Source organism: Eretmochelys imbricata, chromosome 7, assembly GCF_965152235.1.
Source record: "Eretmochelys imbricata isolate rEreImb1 chromosome 7, rEreImb1.hap1, whole genome shotgun sequence".
Classification (NCBI taxonomy): Eukaryota; Metazoa; Chordata; order Testudines; family Cheloniidae; genus Eretmochelys; species Eretmochelys imbricata.
Genome location: NC_135578.1, coordinates 24,735,628 through 24,751,656, shown reverse-complemented (window position 1 = coordinate 24,751,656; position 16,029 = coordinate 24,735,628). Strand labels below are relative to the sequence as shown.

The window sequence follows — 16,029 nt, the reverse complement described above, 5'->3', positions numbered from 1 at the left end:
AATATTAACCTTTTGGCAGGGTCCCATGAAGGTTTCTGTAACCTATGGTGGTGATCCTATCCCCAAAAGCCCTTTCACTGTGGGGGTTGCTGCTCCACTGGATCTCAGCAAAATTAAAGTCAATGGACTTGAAAACAGTAAGTACACTTGCAAATGAGCTATGCAGTGCATAGTCTAGTTTACTGTAAATTTTTTTAAGGTCTGATCACTGAGTAACTTGGCTAGAATGAGTGAAAACCAATACAAAAACTCCTGCTGTTGTTTTTACAGTAACTTGATATTCTAGCCCAAACACTGTAATTTTGTAACCGTAACACCACTTGAATATAAGCGACTACTCTTAGAAGTTTGTTTCAATCTGATATTTTTTTAAGGCTGTGCAGCTATCTGAACATCTAGTACAACTACCAACAGGATTATGGCGTATGTGTAGCTTGTGAAGTATACTGAAGGATAGCAAACTTTAAAATGAGTTCCTTAATTAATCTTATTCCTGGTCATAAATACAGGCAGTTTACGTTCTCTGCTCCAGTTAGATTAGAAGTTGGTTCTGAATCCAGTTTGCATCTAACTTCAAGTTTTTGATTTTGTAGTAAATACTGTGGCATCTCTACCTCTTAAAGGTTTTGGTAACTTTTTATTGCTAGGAGGTAACACTTCATAGAAGTTGCACTGAAAGAATCGTTTTAAGGCTAAATTGCACCACAAATACCTGGAAATGGACATGAGTCTACCACTTCAGACTCCAATGTCATTTGTCAGTGGACACTAATCCAGTGAGAGACCCAGTTAATTATTGAATCAATGTGCCCAGCTTTAAACCTGAGCTGGGTGCCCAACAGGCTTCCAATAAGGATTAACGAGGTTTTTGTCCTCTAAACCTCTGTTCTACTTAAATCCCATGGATTAGTCTCCTATATAGTTATGGCAATACAAGCTTCCCTCTACAGTCTATTTCCTATTGTGCTCCCACAAGAACAAGATTGTAAAGTAGCTTGCTCTGTATGCTCATTCAGACCTTTGAGACTGCTCTCAGATAGAGCTGTGGACACTATTTTTATTGGCTGACTTCTAGAAACTGGGTTATGCCAATGACTGGGCGGTGCCTGACTGAAATGAAATAACCCGGGGCCAGACTTTTTTATAGGCTGGTGGGCAATTCAAGGAGCAGGTAAGCACTTAAGTGTTCAGTGGGATTCAAGTGCTTAGCTCCCACTTTAATGCAGTTAGGAGTCTAACTCCCATTGGATACCTTTAAAACTCTGGCTCTGGAGTTAGAAACACATTGCTAGAATAACCTGAACAGTAATGTCTAGTACACTACTGTTCCATGGAACATTCAAAATTTAAACTTTTTAGTATGCCTTGTTGCAGAGATGCTGGTGTGATGTGGGTGGGTCTAGAAAACCCTTCATGTTAAAACGTCCTAGATAAAAGATCCAGACACTTTGTTAGCTCCAAATGCTGTACTTTGACACACATACCATAAACTAGCTCTCAAAAGATCTTTTTTTCTATGAAGTGCCTTGCTGGACAACAGCTTCTAGTGAAAGTGGAGTATGGTGGCACTCCTCCATCCCACTACTTCTGAGCTGCTGCTTCACAAGGCTCAGCTGCAGTAACCTAGTGGAGTACTGTTCTGCAAGCCTCGTTTACCAACAGAAAAAATTGAGCAAATATACAAAATTATTGAAAGGGCTTAAATTGCATATTACCTTCTACCTGTAAATTGGCAGGGAGGTGGGACACAGAAGGCTGCAACATAGTGGTAAACTCCTGGATGAGCATTATGTATTTCAGATGTGTTGAGAGGTGTATAAACAAGTCAAAAGCAATCTTGCTTGCCTTTGACCCTTTGCAGTTTCCAATTAACCCATTGTCTCTGCTTCTGCTTGTCATGACAGGCTTCTGCAGCTAAAGAAATGTTTTTAGTTGATAAAAATCCTTGTAAAACATTCTCTCAATACTTTGTGGCTGAGGTATTTCGGAGTATGTCCAACTATAGGATTTAAGAAATCTAACCAGACCATTAATCCTGAAATACTAATATGGGCTTTCTCTTTAAGGAGTGGAAGTAGGGAAGGATCAGGAATTCATAATTGACACACAAGGAGCTGGTGGACAGGGTAAACTGGACATTAGTATTTCCAGCCCTACAAGGAAAGCTGTGCCATGTGTGGTGGAGCCAGCTCTTGGCAAAGAATGCAGCACTGCAAAGTATATCCCAAGAGAAGAAGGACTTTACATGGTTGATGTAAGTTATGATGGCAATCCAATTCCAGGAAGTCCTTATACTGTGGAAGCCACTCTACCTCCAGATCCTACCAAGGTAAATGCATAGGAAATGCTTCAGCAGTTGACATACAGGAAATATTTGCTAGCCACAAATGGAATTACACTCCCATAAGAGCATAAACTTTCACATCTTGTTTGACCTGTTAGGATTATGGAGCAAGTACATCAATTTAAGAGCTACTTAAAGATTAAATTGTTTGCTTCACAATCATAACTAATGACTTTATTCTTCAAACAGCAGCTTTGAAAAGCTCAATACTGAAAACGAACTCCAGGTATTTTAAGCAATATGAAGTCAAGTGTGACTCCATATTAATCTAATGAGACTCACTTGAGGTTTCACCCTCGAAGAATGTATGCTGTAATACAGTTGGCTAATAACACCATATAAACACCACTTAATGTTGCTACCTTTTAGTTTAATGGGTGTACAAAGACAGCCAAGCTTAAGTCTGTAAGCATGGAAACTTTAGCAGACTTCATATTGTGTCTAATGTAACTTGACATTAAGATTTTCTTCTATCAAAGGAAAGAAGCCTATTCCTTGCTGTAATGTGTCTATGTAACTTGAGTTTTTTGCAGACTTTAACAAGACTTACCAAATGAATTAGTCTGAAATTCTTTGTGGAACTGCTTTATTTTACTTTGCCAGGCAACTGCCAGGTGAGAATTTGTGTAAATGTAATGGCATCTAACTGAATATTTTTATCCTAGGTAAAAGCCCATGGTCCAGGCCTTCAAGGAGGTCTTGTTGGAAGACCAGCAGAATTTACAATAGATACCAAAGGAGCAGGAACTGGAGGTTTAGGTTTGACAGTAGAGGGCCCATGTGAAGCTAAAATTGAATGCTCAGACAATGGTGATGGGACATGCTCAGTCTCTTACCTTCCTACTAAACCTGGAGAGTACTATGTAAATATTCTGTTTGAAGAGGTTCACATTCCTGGTTCTCCATTTAAAGCAGATATTGAAATGCCATTTGATGTATCTAAAGTGATTGCTACAGGCCCAGGTCTTGAATATGGTAAAGTGGGTGAAGCAGGATTGCTCAATGTTGACTGTTCAGAAGCTGGACCTGGGGAACTGGGTGTAGAAGCTGTATCAGATTCTGGCTCTAAAGCTGAAGTCAAAGTTCACAATAACAAAGATGGAACTTATGCAGTTACATATATGCCACTCTCTGCTGGAATGTATACACTTATGTTGAAATATGGAGGAGAGCAAGTGCCAAAATTTCCTGCCCATGTCAAAGTAGATCCAGCTGTGGACACAAGCAAAATTCAAGTGTTTGGACCAGGAATAGAAGGGAAAGGTAAGCAGACTTAAGCATATAAGTTGCTTCTGCCTGTTCAAGCACAGAATATTTTAAGGAGCGGAAAGGCTATAGTTGATATGTCTACATACAGTATTACAACTAGTGATTTTTGCAAGAGAATCTTTGACACCTTTATCAGTCATTCATAGTTGTCATAAATGTCTAAGAATCAAGGATTTTTCATAGACTAAAATATTAGGCCCATCTAAATAGAATGGCTTCTCAAATTGTGTTCTGCAGATGTCTTCCGTGAAGCTACAACAGATTTCACTGTAAATGCCCAGCCCTTAACAAAGACTGGAGGAGACCATATCCAAGCACAAATCACAAATCCCTCAGGAGCTTCCACAGACTGCCTCATCAAAGACAATGCTGATGGAACATATGCAGTAGAGTTTACACCATTTGAAAAAGGTAATCTGTCTGACTACCCTGTGTGGGAAGGGGAAGACTAACTAAAAAATATCCTGTTAATGGGCTTATCAGTACTAATGCTAGTATTTAAATGTTAGCATCCAGGTACAAGATTCTTTGACTGAAGAGCAATTTCTGTAGGAGATAAATAGTATAGAGTTATATGTACTATATGTTCATCTTTCTAAGTATAGCTTCAGCAGAACAGGCTATTTTAAAGAACCTAGAATTAAAGGGTAATTCTGAGGCCATGCTAAACACCATTTTTGAGTAGATGAGGAGCACTGCCTGTTGTAGTCAGTCTCCAGTATCTTGAATGAATGGCTCCTTGAAGGTGGTGGTTAATCATTTAACCTAAAGATGATGGGTTTTCACTTAACAGGTCCACACACAGTTGAAGTGACTTATGATGATGTACCTGTTCCAAACAGTCCTTTTAAAGTGGATGTCACTGAAGGCTGCCATCCATCACGTGTAAAAGCCCAAGGAGCTGGACTCAAGGAAGCATTCACCAATAAACCAAATGAATTTACTGTTGTCACAAGGTAACCAAGTCACATGATCAGTGGAAGACAACATAACAAGTAATTTCAGGACAACTTGACATAGGATGCTAAATCCAATAATACTACAAGGGCTGAACTTCAGTAATCTAATGTCTTGAGTCACAGGTTGTTACTTCCATCAAATTCAGTGCACCTTTGGTAATGTTCCTCCAGAAAGTAGCTATCTCAAACCTGTTTTGGTGGTCTTGTATCGAATCCCTTGTGCAACTAAAGTTCACACCCAATCCATACATGGCATTTCAAAGCATTTTCACAAACTGTTCCTGAACTGTTTGATTCACAACTGAAATGTAGCCACCTCTGGGGTAAAATGCAGCAAAGCTACACTCTATCCATGCTAGCATTACTACACACTCTGAAATGCAAGTGGGACATCAGATGTTTGCTGTACATTATTCACAAAAATGAAAGCATACTAATGTGCTGTGTTTTTTGGGGGGGTTTTGCATAGAGGGGCAGGAATTGGTGGACTTGGAATAACCGTTGAAGGACCTTCTGAATCAAAGATAAGCTGTAAAGATAACAAAGATGGCAGCTGCAGTGCTGAATATATCCCTTATGCTACAGGAGATTATGATGTCAACATCACATATGGGGGAGAACACATACCTGGTAAGAATTCTTCCATTAGAAGATGCCCTAAAACTAATAACGGGTTGAAAGTAAGATTGTAAAATCAGTTTTAGCATCCAAGTAGAAGGTCTTCAGATATTAATGTTGTGTATTGTAGCTAAATAGTGGCTGAGGTGACACTAAGAATGCAGTCATCCTGGTTTAGAGATTTGTAGAGCTTCCTCAGAAAGAGCTGGCAGACAATCTTGCAGTTCCCTACTTGTGGAAGCTCTGCTGCTTGAGCTAATATTTGGGAGCATTGGGCAGGCTTTTGAAATTACTCAGGATTTTTAGAAATAAACTCAGTTTAAACATCAACTTGCAAAATAGCTGAAGCCAGACCACTCTTAACCTTGGCTGCTATTGCAAGCTAGTATGAAGCGATGGATAGGTGCCCAATACAAACAAATAAAATGTAAAGCCCTTTTTGTATTCACCCTGGGTACTTCTGAGAATTTGAGAATGGTTTTCAGTCTTCTCTGACTGATAAAGATGTAGCAATCCATCTTGGTGCATAGTCTGCTCTTGCATCATGAGGTGGTATTAGCATCTTATCTAAATCTAGCCCAATGGAATATTGGGACATGACATAAACTAAGTAGACTAGTGTGGGAACTTGCTTTCTAAAAGTGCAGTCTGCCAGTTTAGGAAACAAATTGCACAATGATGTTTGACAGGGCCAGACTAAGACAGCCCTTCCAGGGTGTGAATATTAAAACCATGGCTTGCAGTAAAATGATGCAATGATAATGTGGTCTTCTGGGATTATATCATGCACTGCAAACTTTTGTCACTTGAAAAAGCATTTTAGTGCTATCATTTCCATGAAAACGAACAGGCGCCTGTTTATCTCAAAGGTGCACTGGCTCTCCAGCCGACACAGTGTAGTAACACATGAACGGTATTCCAAGTGTCTGGCAGCAACTAACTTGCATTTTAGCTAAGGTGGTTTTGCAGTGTACCAAGGATTAAATGTCTTAATTTCTGCTGAAATAGTTCTGAACATTTAGCCTTGACTTCTGTGTGTAGAACAATGTGCATTTTCTAGGACTTCATGGAACTGACTCTACCCCCACCAATCGCATTTATCAATGTACTGTAACTTGGTAAATTGCCAAGGAACTGGATGCTTGCATGCTCCTTCATTTGGGCTTCTGCCTTGTCCTCTGCCCGTACTCTGTTCCTTCCTCATTGTGACAAGCAAATTGTTCACAGCTAAACATCCAGCTTACAGGAGCAGGGTGCCGGCAGGTCACTTTCAACAGTGAAACTTGTGTTTTTTAGCTAGCACTCTGGGTCCAGCCAGTTATGGCAGATAGCCCAGATATTTCCAGTTGCTGTCTGCAGGCCCTTCAAATGTTTCTTTGGCTCTTTATCCCCCCTCCTTTTTTTTTAAAGCAACAAGACTTTATTTCCTGCAGTTAAAGCTACATAGTGTAGCCTTCTCTCTTGATTTACTGCTTAATACATCTCTGCTTTTGGAACACTCTACTTCTGCACAGCTTGATAGCATTTTGCTAACACATGGTCAAACTTGTGAAAACACAGCATGGAAATTCAAAGGGAATACTGACATGTAATTTAACTTATTCTATCTGGATACTGCATGTTTTATACTGCACAATAGGCATAGAAGTGTAATAGCCTACAGAATTGGATCTGTGTGAAGCCCTTAATTTATGAGCAAATAAACAATTAAGCTGTCACTTTCAGCTGCCATAAATGAGCAGGATACTAGCAGGGTAAAATGAACAGTGATACTAATTTTCTTGCCCCATACAGAAAGCTAGGTAAGTAACTAGAACTATCCACCTAGTAGCGGAGTCTCAGTGGATGGGCACAACAATTAGGCTTGATAGCTGGCTCTCACGGAAGTACAAAAGACTCAGTGAGTGTGGCAACTAACTTCACTAGGCTTTTAAGTGCCCCTCCCCTTAAAGATTGAGGAATAGTAAGGTAACACCAGGAAGCCTGTACTATACCTGTGGTATGAAAAATCGAGCATATAGTTTTCAGCATTACTAGGAACACACGAAATGAGAAGGCTAAAACTTTCCTGTGGCTGTAACTTGAAGCTTTAGTGACTTCAAGTGCTTATTTATTCCTGTCCATAACACCATACTTTTGGACAGGTTGCTATCTGGTTGGAGGTGGGAGCCACTAATGTAAAACATATTGAATGCTGCAAAAGCACAAAGCCAATGTCCTAAATCTTAAATTAGGCTATTCACTGCTGTGGCTGGCAATGTTGGAAGACTCACTGCCTCTAGTGGGGAGTAGATAACTTGCTTCAAACATTTTCTTACTGATGCAGACCTTGAAAGAAATCAAGGTACAAAAGTGAACTGGCTTCCATTGAAACTAACATGTTGCTAAGTTAGCCTCTCAAATATTAGACTTCTAATTCTCTTGAGGTGTTAAGCATCCTTAGCTTATACTAACTTTCTCAAGTGGCAACTGTACCCAATGGCCTTAGAAACAACCTCTCAATTATAGAGCCTTGAAACCTGACTTAATCACCTTTTAAGAGACTTTTTGGAGCACTTGACCTAAATACTTTGCTTGATCAAAAGTGACCAGAACTTCAAAATGCTCCACCCCAAATCTGATTATCCTCGAATTCAGAACTGGTTTCAAAGATAGTTCCCTTATCATAGTCACAAATGCATAGAAATGTAGGGAAGGTGAAAGGTCTGTTATTCCAGCCCCTGTGCTTAGGCAGGACCACATAAACCTAGACAATCATTGACAGATTTGTCCAGTCTGTCATTAACCTCTAATGATGGGAATTCCACAACAGCCCTTGGAAGCCTTTGTCAAACTGAAGTGCATATTGCTTTTTATTTTCAGGTGTAGCAAAAAACTCTACCCTTAATATTAGAAGGAAATACTGTAGGATACAGGGGGTGCAAAAGATGGTGGCAGGAGGCTACAGTGAGCTTGCATTTACTACTTAAACTGCTAATTTTCTACACTTCTATTTTACAGGCAGTCCATTTAAAGTTCCTGTGAAAGATGTTGTTGACCCAAGCAAGGTAAAGGTTGCAGGTCCAGGTCTAGGAACAGCAGTTCGAGCCAAAATCCCACAGTCCTTTACTGTGGACACCAGTAAGGCTGGAGTAGCACCTCTTGAAGTTATGGTGGCAGGACCCAGAGGTAAGGACCTTAGAATTATCCTACTTTGATATGCCTACTTTTGTAGCTTGCAGGCAGTGCTGAATTAAAGAATTGTGGGGTCTTGTTCATTATGGGTGGGGGGGGGGGGGCAAGATGGGACGGTGCCTGCACTCAAATTTGGCCTGGCTGCTGTTAGAGGGCGTGTCAGACCAAACCTGAACAGTGCTGTGACCTGCTCTAGCTCTGTTCCAGCTGCTGCTAGCCCTATGCAGCATAAATGGGAGCTAGTCAGCAAAGCACTTCTACCCCATGTATACTCCACCAGCCTCATTTATCCTGACAGCACTGCTGGGATGTGCATGGGGGCACAGACATCCTGCTTGCCCAGGGCCTTCCTAGTTACTTGCCAATGCCCCCAACTCACCATTCCTATCACCCACCCTGCTTTCGTGTGGCACAGGCCAAATTTGAGTGAGCAGCATTGCTGCACCTCAGTGCTGCACAGATTTGGCCTGCCACAACACCACTCGCTCAAATCTGGGGGGAGCTTGAGATGGGGGCGTGCTGTGAAAGTGCAGAGTACATGTTGGTTAATCTGGCCCTATGAATAATGACTAGCCCCATTGACAGACTAGTTCCATAAATACTAGAATTGTGCTCTCCTGGCTACTTTTAGCAGTACATTAGCTTTAAATAGATCTTAAGTCTTAAACTTTGGAAGAAACTGAGGGGCTACAATGAACAGGGGCTTACTCTTGGAAGAGTTGACATTTCAAGAGGTAAATAAGAAGGGGGTGAGATTCAGACCTATTTTAAAAAAAAAGCAGTGCATCAATCTTCCCTGCATTTGAGGGGTGAGACATGCATCTTTGTCCCCATAAAGCCCCAACCTAAGTTGTACTGCACATTAGCTTCATGAACAATCAAATCGGTGAAGTGAGAGGCAAAGATACTAATCAGTCCCCTGATCTATGTAACATTAGGACTGTATTTTCTTGTTGCCTTTACTAGACAAATCCAGTCTGCCAAATAAGTCCACAGACAGAACACACATGCCACTTCAATATAAAATAAAAGATATAAAAGCTCTGTCTTGAACTATGCAATCTCAAGTACCAGTAGCTAAATCTATGGGGTGGTAGTTCATTTCTCCCCCACCCTGTAGGATTACTCCTCTTTGGTCAAAAAAAAAGACAAGCATGCTGGGCATACCAAACTCCCCTTTTTTAAAATGGAAGGTGGCTCTTTCAGTAGGAAGCTTCCTGAGAAGTCGGCAGAGTACATTTTTGAAGGCCTGCACAACTTGACTAGGTACAGCTGACCCACATGTTAGTAATAGTGTCTGCTTTTCAGTAACTCATAGCGCTTAAGTCAAATGTATCCATATACAGGATTCATGGTGCTAAGACAGGCAACAAACTAAATGCTAGAAGAATTTGACTGGGGGGGATATTTTGTTTGACCTCTGGCCTGATCTCTGCTGACCACACAAGCCTCTAATCTCATCTTTCATAAGGAAAGATGAGCCATAATTCTGTAAACATGAGTGCCCTTCAAATAACCATTATCTAATTCTAGCTGATGAAACGGATTCCCAGTCATGGCGCAGTCCACTGAAAGCGATTTCAGAGTTCTTTAAAGGTGACCCAAAGGGGGAAGCTAATAAGACAGGTTTGCATTTTCACTAACTGCTGACAGCATATGTGCACCAATCCATCTGCCAAGAGCAAAAATCAGTTGTAAATATAACTTGCTTCATAGGCTTTGCATGGCAACTAAACTTCTCTAATAGCTGCTGAATTACTAAATTTACATTAAAGCATTACTGCAATTATAAATATAGCTTGTCTTGAAATGTGTGATTTGAACTGATTAACTGCATGCTAAGAAATTTGCTGTAATGGCAGTAGAAATCTTAAGATTTCCTGTAGCTTAAAAAGAAGCTGCTTCAGACCACCTGGTTTCCTTAAACATTTTGTTTTACTGTAACTGATCTCTGTTGGGCAGTAAAACTTTTTCCAGATACGCTGAGGGAGCATGAGACTAAAATCACTGTCTTGTACTAACATGCTTTAGAGCTGAACTCTGCTTGCACTGTATTGCAGTGATCGTGTGTAATCTTATCAATGACTGACAGTTGAGACAGCTATCACCTTTCCCTTTTTTGTAAAGCTCTTCAGATACACTTGAGTAATGTGGTCTAATTGCCCTTAGCCTGCCTTTCAAGACCATTCCGGCTTTCTCCAAAAGTGTGCTAATGCCAGTGTAATCAGCAAAAAGCCTAAAGGGCGAGTGGTGATGGATGCTGCTTATCTCTGATCTATGGCTCATAAACATAAGTGGAAACTATCTCCTAATACCTGCACAGTGCACTCATTCTCAGAGGCTTATATGTGAGATCTAGTGTAAGGCTTTAAATCAACAGCACTTGAAGCGACAAAACTGCTAATGCAATTCTGCTGTTCGAATAGGATGGGTTTGACTAGTGCTGTTGAACAAATAGCCTGTTTCTGTTTTAGGAATGGTGGAGCCTGTTAATGTAGTCAACAATGGAGATGGCACTCACACAGTAACATACACACCTACGCAGGAGGGCCCATGTGCAATCTCTGTCAAATATGGAGATGAAGAGATTCCTCGCAGGTAAACTAATAAAGCCTCCATTTTTCCAGAACAAGCTACCTACCTAAATAGCACTTCACCTCAGAGTCCGTGTTCTGAATAGTCACAGCCTTTGTAACTTTGACTGCTTTCAATGCCTGTTTCCTCCTAAGTCAGTGTAGTTAAAAAGGGGGTTTCTGGATGTTGATCCCAAGAGCCAGTCTGCATTTTTAAACTTTAGTGTTGGACTTGAGAAGTGATGTCTACTTCCCAGACTATAACACAATGTTCTGAGGTGGCCTCTGGTTAATCTTGTATAGTTGGATTCCTCTTGTCTCCTAGTACTTGGGAGAAATGGAAAGGAAGATTATGCAGTGGCATGTGCATGCCAAGATAAAAGTGAACCCTTAGACTATAGCATCTCCATTTAATGCTTACCTTCAAACTAGTATCTAGATTAGTCTTGGTTCCCAATTCAGGAAAGTATATTGGTTAGTGGGATTTAAGCACATGCTTAAGTGTTGTCCTGAATAGTGATAGTACCTACTATAAAGCCTGACAAATGACTTAACACCACATTTGTTCCCCTGTAACAAGTCCTTTCAAGGTAAAAGTGCTTCCTACATATGATGCCAGTAAAGTGACTGCAAGTGGACCGGGTCTCAGCTCATATGGAGTTCCAGCCAGTTTACCTGTGGCATTTGCTGTTGATGCTAAAGATGCAGGAGAGGGGCTTCTGTCCATACAGATAACGGTAAATTGTTTTTTATTTGTCCAAACACACTGTTCCTGAGTGGGACTAGGTTTAAAATCTATTCAAATCTTATCAGTTGCCACACCCTGAAATACCTGGAGTCTTTGAAGGGTGTGCTCTGGCTAAAACACAAACTCAAATTCAGATATTGCTTGGGAAGATATACTTCAGGGTGTTAATCCCTAAATGTCAAACAACTGAAACGTAAGGCTGGTCAAGCATTAAATGACTAGTTGTGTTGTAGTCCAAATGTCTAGATTTTCTGATCTTTCTCCAAAGATCAAACATGCTGATACTGAAAGGGGGGGAATCAAGCTTCCTGTTGGAGACTATAATTTTTAAATTTTAAGAGTTAATACCTTCCTACTTATCTGATCCAGCAAGGCCACAGTCTTGTACTTCTGCTGTTGTAGTTATGTTGGAGGATAAACTAATCAAATGATCCTCTCTCCAGGCTGCTAAATTTACAAGCTCTTTAAACTGATACAATTGGATCTTGTTATTGCTATAAATAGTTTGTTCCCCCAAATACCTGATAAGGTAGGGGAGGGGTTGTGGCAAGACTACTGTGGCTTGGGCAAAATTGCCCCTTGTGCAATGAGCCAGTAAAGCTTACTGATCCAGACTCAAGTTAATAGTTTTAGAAGCAGTGTAGTTTTTCTCCCTTTTGCATTCTCTATCCCTATCCTCCATTTCATGGTCTTTGCAGGATTTAGGCATCCAGAAGTCATATTACGTAATGAAGTTGCTTGGTTTGCAATTCTGCTTTTAACAGTATCAGTAACATGTAGTAAACACAACTTCCCGATTTGCAGTAACCTGCCAGATAAAATTCTCTAGCCTATGCAATGTCAGCAACACTTAACAGTTAGTCTTGTAGAAGGTGGTTGTGTACTCAGTTACTCTTCTCATAAACCTCCTTTGAACGCTCTCCAATATGACTTTTGGGTGTTCTACTTTCATTTGCTCCCCCGATACAGCCTAAAGGAGCAAGGCATAACTCCTTGTACCTATAAGATGTCAGAGTGCATTAAAATATGAACCATTTAGGTCACAAACTTAGATGAGATCTGCAACTTTAGTATGAAGGGGTCCAGGTAGACTTTTTTGGAAGCTCACTTCATGCTTTGTAGCTGTTTGGAACTGTTACAGAACAGCTTTGTTAGAAGCAATCTTGTGCAGTGTTGACCTTGGTATTAGATGTGAAACTTAAGCATGCCTCAGCTTCAATACTATTCTGACCAGCAAGTCCAAGCAGCTCCTTGGTTCTTGTAACGCTTTTTGAATATCCATTGTAGTAATGGCAGTTGGACTAGACTAATGTAAACTTTTCGGTTTTCCCCATGCCCAGCTCAAAAACATTACAAGACCAGTCTCTTCAGATGAAAGCTTAAGTAGGCTCAATGCTTTTGCCTGACATTGCTAATCTTTCAGTAGGCAACTGGTAGCAAAACTTGTGTAACACGAAGTATGTGTAAATTTATTTGAACCCTGCCCATCTTCAGACCTACAGAAATGGATATTGAGAAGTCAGACTACATTAACCATTGTCTAGACAGATGCTGGAAATGAGATGCTTCCTGAAGTATCTGGTTGAATTACATTGCAATTTGCATTAATATATCCTTGTATCTTGTAACCATAAGGTGATATGCTGATTGTATAAGCATTTTGAAAATAAGATGTTGCAGAACTGGTTTTCACAACATTTGAATTGACTCCCCTTTTTTGTATGTAGGGGGTAATGTGTGTTAGGATTATTATGGTATGCTGAAAAATCTGGAAAGGACCTGAAGGGGTGTATTGGAAATTGCTTTGGGTGGGGCTGGATTAGGAGTTGGAGTGCTGGATGCTACTAACAGGTGTTGGCAAATACTTGTCTGCAAATAAAGACAAAGTTGTGCAGTGTAGCTTCTGATACCTGTTTAATTTTTCCACTTAAAATGGCATGTTTTAGTGCTAGTCCTTTGATCTGTATAATCAGTTTAGGTAATGAACTCTTCCAGAGTTTAAGAACATGCGGTCATATTTCTAAATGTAGCTGACAAGATTTACTATCCTGTTAGATGTGTGATCAGGCCACAAATTTTACAAGACTAAACACTTCTATCCATCTTCCAAAGAGAACCTTATGTTAAATGTGTAACTAGTGAGAGGACACTTTCTTAATATTTCACTTGTGCCCCTCAGGACCAAGAAGGCAAACCAAAGAGAGCTGATGTTCATGATAACAAGGATGGCACTTATGCAGTAACATATGTCCCAGACAAGACGGGCCGTTATATGATTGGTGTTAAATATGGTGGGGATGACATCCCATCTTCCCCTTACCGAATCCGTGCATCGCCAGCAGGGGATGCAAGCAAGTGTTTGGCCACAGGTACGTGGCCAGTCTGTGTTCTGAAATACTTGGTGTATTCCTACCCTTTTTTTCACATGAGTATTTCTAGCTAAGCTACAAAAGACTTTTTCTGTGACCTTGCCTGAAAAGACTGCAAAAGTAAAAATGAAGTAACTGCCTTCATAGCGGGTGCAGTTACCTGCAGGTCCCAAAATAGCTTCTCATAGAACAGCATTCTAACAGAATTGACTTCCCTAAGATCATCTTTTGGGGATGATTCCTTTTTGTGGGTTAGGAAGAAACTCTTGCCGGGGTAAGCCAGATATCTTCAACTGCAGCCCTTCTTTGACACTAGAAAAGTCAGACAGTTGAAGTTTGAAACTTGCATTGGCATAGATGAGTCTCACTGAACTTAAACATCTATGCAGGGTAAGAGGGTGTGATTAAAACCTCACTTCTGCGCATGCTGAGTTAGCATGCAAGTTCTAGCAGAGCCAAATGTACAGAAACCAGCTTCAGTCGAAGTGAGAAGACAACTTGTACTACTAGGTAACAGCTGTGACCCCCACCCCCCCACGTATTACAGTAACACCCAAAGCTGCTCATGTTAAGTCCTGGTCAGAGATGTAGTCCTTTCCCTCAATTCAGTGTGTAGAACTGAATGTAATGATTGGAGGCATCCAAACATCCAGTTTATAGGACTTAAATTCCTGTAGTGAACATGCACAGCAGAACTCTACTCCAGGTTTTGATGACAGTTACAGGAAAAGCATAGAATCTTGAACTTGGATGTTGGCTGGTAAGTAAAAACTAACTTCATCTCTGAATTTAATGTAAATCTAACCTACATCTACACACCCATATGGACTTTTAGATAATGTTTTCACTTAAACTGGCACTGACAGTTTTTATGAAGTTTAACTGTCACTTTCTAAAGTTAGTATTTTTGACAGTTGAGATGTTTTCAAGCTTCTAAAATAACTATAGATTCCAATCACAAATGAAGAAATAGCACCGCAGCGATCTTAAATCAACATTAGGGAGAGAACATTTGGCTTAATGTCCTCATACTACTTTCTGATCTAGTGAATTATTCAGCATTGTTGAGAGCAGCACTAACTGCTGAAGCCTTGAGCTGAAAGTGTCTCAAGTTCCTTGTCCGCTTAAATCATTTTCCTTAAAATAAACTATTCCTTAAAATAAATTGTTGCTTATCTGTGGCATCCATAGAAACACTCAAATGCTGCTGATCTATATTAAATGACCAGAGCTGTGAGCCTTTTGGTACTTAAATGTGAACAAATTGCTTTCTTCAGTGATGAATGCCATTGTTTTCATTCCAAAGCAGATGTCCTAAATGTACTGTAAATCTTACACTTGATTTTTAAGTCTGATGAGAAATATGTCTTGTGCTTGATTGCTATGTATTCATGGGGGTTTCTCAAACAGATGCAACTAATACAGAAAGGGTTTCAATATACCTTTTTAAGAGCCCCTTCTTGGCAGAGTCAGAAGGGGAAACATGGTCAGTTGTCATGGCTAGAATATCTTGCCTTAGCCCATACCAAGGAACTGAATCTTATTTTGCTCAGGGCATCTAGTTAAGTGACTAGGTTAGGTAGTACAAAGAGGCAAAGTGCCAGTTGGTTCCATATGTGAAGCAGTCTCCTGATAAAGGATTAAGTGATAGGTTGCTTTCTTAAATGTAAGTGTCCATCAGCTTTCTCCCTCAGAAGCTTTATTTTATCTTCGCTCAGCCTACTTGACTGAGCTGTGGAAGAATAAGATTAAAAACTGGCTCTTGCCTCTGAAATTCCTGAAACACATGAATATGTAAGCAAAAAACATTTGTACCAGAACCACAGCTTGTACCACACCATAAACCTGGTCCTGTGACCATGTTACTGTTTCTCATATAGCCTTAATGTCTTCACAGGCAGCATGTCTGTTTAGTTATGATTAAAGCAAATCATCCTCTCAGGGGAAAAAGACTGGTAAAACTTAACAATCTGTA

General features: G+C 40.3%; 1 protein-coding gene across 3 annotated transcripts in view; it reads left to right on the top strand.

The window, feature by feature from the left end:
* FLNB (filamin B) overlaps positions 1–16,029 on the top strand; it is a 112,869-nt gene that overhangs the window by 69,107 nt on the left and 27,733 nt on the right. For 2 of the 3 annotated variants that reach the window (XM_077820997.1, XM_077820995.1), the window contains exons 19-28: positions 20–137; positions 2,067–2,329; positions 3,010–3,607; positions 3,851–4,024; positions 4,407–4,569; positions 5,042–5,202; positions 8,191–8,358; positions 10,839–10,962; positions 11,518–11,674; positions 13,865–14,054. In XM_077820997.1, the coding sequence (XP_077677123.1) occupies positions 20–137; positions 2,067–2,329; positions 3,010–3,607; positions 3,851–4,024; positions 4,407–4,569; positions 5,042–5,202; positions 8,191–8,358; positions 10,839–10,962; positions 11,518–11,674; positions 13,865–14,054 (2,116 nt within the window). Of the gene's footprint in view, positions 1–19; positions 138–2,066; positions 2,330–3,009; positions 3,608–3,850; positions 4,025–4,406; positions 4,570–5,041; positions 5,203–8,190; positions 8,359–9,897; positions 9,991–10,838; positions 10,963–11,517; positions 11,675–13,864; positions 14,055–16,029 lie in introns of all 3 variants that reach the window. The other variant, XM_077820994.1, reaches the window with a different exon arrangement.